The sequence below is a fragment of the Monopterus albus genome, unplaced genomic scaffold, assembly GCF_001952655.1.
Source record: "Monopterus albus unplaced genomic scaffold, M_albus_1.0 scaffold265.1, whole genome shotgun sequence".
Lineage (NCBI taxonomy): Eukaryota > Metazoa > Chordata > Actinopteri > Synbranchiformes > Synbranchidae > Monopterus > Monopterus albus.
In genome coordinates this window covers 256,046-259,704 of record NW_018128145.1, presented here as the reverse complement: position 1 = coordinate 259,704, position 3,659 = coordinate 256,046, and the positions used below count along the sequence as shown (strand labels likewise).

At 40.2% G+C, this 3,659-nt stretch overlaps 1 protein-coding gene across 1 annotated transcript; it reads left to right on the top strand.

Annotated features, from left to right (window-relative positions):
* Positions 1–1,576: 1,576 nt before the first annotated feature.
* On the top strand, positions 1,577–3,317 carry LOC109972657 (integrin alpha-V-like). Its single transcript, XM_020621666.1, has 4 exons — positions 1,577–1,816; positions 2,247–2,377; positions 2,608–2,708; positions 3,303–3,317. The coding sequence occupies exons 1-4, from the start codon at positions 1,674–1,676 to the stop codon at positions 3,315–3,317; spliced, it is 390 nt and encodes a 129-aa protein (XP_020477322.1). The 5' UTR covers positions 1,577–1,673.
* The last annotated feature ends 342 nt before the right edge of the window (positions 3,318–3,659 follow it).

Genomic DNA, 3,659 nt, shown 5'->3' with positions numbered 1-3,659 from the left:
GTTTGTGAGAAGACAAGCTGTTCAATAACAGCATGAGCTCCAGCGTATAGTCGGGTCCAGGAGCTGAGCAGCTTTCACAGAGCTGATGCTACTTATTTTATCATTGTTTCTTCTTCTTGTCTAAACTGTCTGACAGACAGCAGCACTTCGTTTTACCTGTTAGGAAGAGACTCATCTGTCACCTGAGGACAGAAGTAAGAGGGAGAGGACACAAACATCTGATGGTGAGGCGGTGGTTTGGACTTCAGTGCATAGGGAGCCTGGGAAAGAAAGTGAAACACAGCACATACAGAGAGCTTATTTTTCTGACCCACTAAATTTTAAAATTAAAACACTGTTAATGAAGGGTGAACCGAGTATGAACACCAGAACAACAGGAAAAGCTAGGTGTGACATTTGGAAAATGATCCGCCTTAGATTTAATGACATGGACGTTTTTGCACAGAGGGAGATGACTACAAATTTCCTGGATTACGATAAGACAGCCCTGACTGTGTGCTCATGTTTATGACTGTTTGCTGTCTCCATATGTGTTCGGAATGCTCAGCAGTGCAGCGGCGCACTTTGGCCACAAGGGGGCTCACATACAGCACTCAGTGGAGAAGACTCATTTAAAATAGCCCATCCATCCATCCATCCATCCATTTTCCTCCGCTTATCCGAAACCGGGTCGCGGGGGCAGCAGTCTAAGCAAAGATGCCCAGACTTCTCTCTCTCCAGACACTTCCTCCAGCTCCTCCGGGGGAATGCCAAGGCGTTCCCAGGCCAGCCGAGAGACATAGTCCCTCCAGCGTTAAAATAGCCCTGTGTCCATATTATGAGACTGATCAGAACCAAAATCTAATCAGTTGTTCCATAGGCTGTACCTCACCTCTCCAACACATTTCATCAACATTCATTCATTACTTTTTGAGTTATGCCATTTAACAAACAAACCAGCAAATGCCAGCAATATCATTACCGCCACCCTTGAAAGAGGTAGTTATTGCAAGAGAGATGTTCTTAATATTTTTCAGAAAATGTGTTAGGACTCCAAGAGGGAGATTAGTGGTTGGTGTGGAATAAGCACATCTTTCACCGGATTTGTGTTAAGTCAACTTTATTATTAATATCTTTAAAAAACAGGGTTTGCAGACCTTTCACAGGAATACAGTCCTCTAAATAGGACCAGAACCTGGTTTTAACCTGTTGGAGGCAGATTGCCAGGAAATTTTCTGATGAGTCCTTGAACATTTAATGACCCCATGACCTTTCCTTTAGCACTATCCTGGGGAGAAAGTTCACAACTTTTAATTTTTACGTGAAGAAACGTTGGCTTCCACCCTACACAAGGCCGTTAAAAGAGATAAATTACAACCTAATGGTGGAATATAAAAAACACAAAAAATGTTAATGTGTAAATAATGTGGACAATGTCAAATACATGGATCAGTGTGAAATAAGCAAAGAAACTTTCACAGACCAGAGCAACATCTCTGAACTTATGACAAAGAAGAACAAAAAGTGCAAATTAAAACTCCAGAGGAACAGATAAACTGGCTTTTATTTTTAGCTGGTATCGTCTGCTGTCAGTCATCTGTCAGATGACTAACCCTAACCCACAGTGTTATAGCAGGGTCGACATCCGAGAAGGATCATAACTGCCCCAGTCTCCTCACAGACAGACAGGTGTGATGTGTGTGCTCAGGTGTGTGTGCGTGCTGCTGTGTTTGAGTGTTTGTGTGTGTCTGAACCTGCTGCATGAAGCTGTGATGTTCAGCGGACCAAGAGGAAGTTTGTTTGGATTCTCTGTCGACTTTCACACCGTTGACAACAAGTAAGAACTTTTAACTTGCCTTTTATTTCACCTTTACCTGCACCCTTAAATTAGCCCTTAACTAAATAAATTATGTTTAGTTAACCTTTAAAACCATAAATAAATCATAAGTAACTAACTAAATTTAACTTAATTTAAATAAACATGTAACTAACTAATTATTAATAATAAGAAGAAGTAGCTGTAGGCTACATTAAAAGGTTCTGGAGTCCTTGAAGATATTTGGGGCTGTAAAAGAAGTGGTTCTGTGGTTCTTGAAAAAAGTTTTACATGGAAGCACTGAGGTTTTGGATGAAGACGTTCTGAGGTTACAGACAAAGTAATTTGGTTTTTGGGTCCCAGAAAATGAAGTTCTGGGGTTTGTAAAGAGAAAATTCTCATTCTGGTGTGGAAATAGAAACACACTGTTTATCTGCTGTGTTTTCTGCAGATTTTTTGTTGTCATTGGAGCCCCCAAAGCCAACACCAGCCAATCAGGAGTGATGCAGGGAGGGGGCGTGTTCCTTTGTTCCTGGTCACCTGGAGGCGGGGCCTGTGACATCATCAATTTTGACCTGAAAGGTGTATTTGCAATCTATGTCCAGGAAGGTTAAAGTAGAGGCAGCAGCAGCTCACAATCATAATGTTGATGGAGGAACTGATGTGAACTTGGAGACTGAGGAGTGTCCTACCTGTCTTACCTGTCCTACCTGTCATACACCATACCTGTCCTACCTGTCACAGATCACAACTGTCCTACCTGTCCTATCTGTCACCCATCATACCTGTTCTGCCTGCCCTACCTGTCTCAGGTGATGAGGACTACAACAGTTCTGACGTGTTGTTTCACACCTTCAAGAGCCAACAGTGGTTCGGAGCTTCAGTTCGATCAGTCAACAGCACACACTTATTGGTGAGAACAAACATTTGTACTCCTGTACTTGTGAGGACACTTGCTGTTTATTTCTTCGCACAATTTCTAAGGAAGATTAAACAGAAAATTCAGATAAAAATAAAAAATTGGTTAAACCATTTGGCATATATGCAAACAATCACAAGTGCACACAAACAAAAAAGCAAATGTCTGATCACGTTTATTATTGTTGTTTTCAGTATTTACAATCAATATTTTTCAATCATTAAAAAGCATGTTTAAAAAACCACCTGTGAATAGATGTACAAAACTATTGAATTTCAGTTAGTAGGGCTTCCATTAGAAATTCTACAAACTTAAAAATTTAGCTGCTTTGACAACTGTGAAAGATCTAAATATAGTGAAATAATCATTCAAAATAGGTGGTAGAGTGTTAATTAAATTAATGTAGAACACAGTAAGCGTGGCAGATGGACCATGTTCCTATGTGGCCTATGCAAAACAAAACTCAAAACAAAACAAAAGAAATGTTTTGTGAGGACAGGCACGAGCTATACTGCAGTATTTCACATAAAAGGACATAATGCAGTGTATCTATAGTTTTGATACTAATCCCTGTGCTTTTTATTTTAGATGAAATCAAATTAATATGTGATTCCCAGGTCCACCACCACTCTTGGTGAGGTCCAAAATGATTTTACTTAACATTAAGTGAAAGTTAATTTAGGATTTATTCAGGTCATCATGGATCCAAAATCACAAACACATCCCCATTAATCCTTTAATTCCCCTGTTTCCCAAACTGCCTAAAATCCAAAGAAAATGAGTCTAGAACATATCAGAATTGTGTTCTTGTAGAGAAAACCTGTGCAGGTCATTAAACTACCGAGAGGTGATGACCAGACGGGCATCACACTGAGAGCTGATGAGCATCCTGCTGTAGATAGCTGGCAACAAAAAGTGTATATACCAGTCAGATGGCAGTAATAA

Coding starts and splice junctions, on each gene's coding strand:
- LOC109972657 (XM_020621666.1), top strand. CDS start 1,674: ATGTGTGTGCTCAGGTGTGTGTGCGTGCTGCTGTGTTTGAGTGTTTGT. Junction 1,817..2,246: donor TTTCACACCGTTGACAACAA/GTAAGAACTTTT, acceptor TGTTTTCTGCAG/ATTTTTTGTTGTCATTGGAG. Junction 2,378..2,607: donor CATCAATTTTGACCTGAAAG/GTGTATTTGCAA, acceptor TACCTGTCTCAG/GTGATGAGGACTACAACAGT.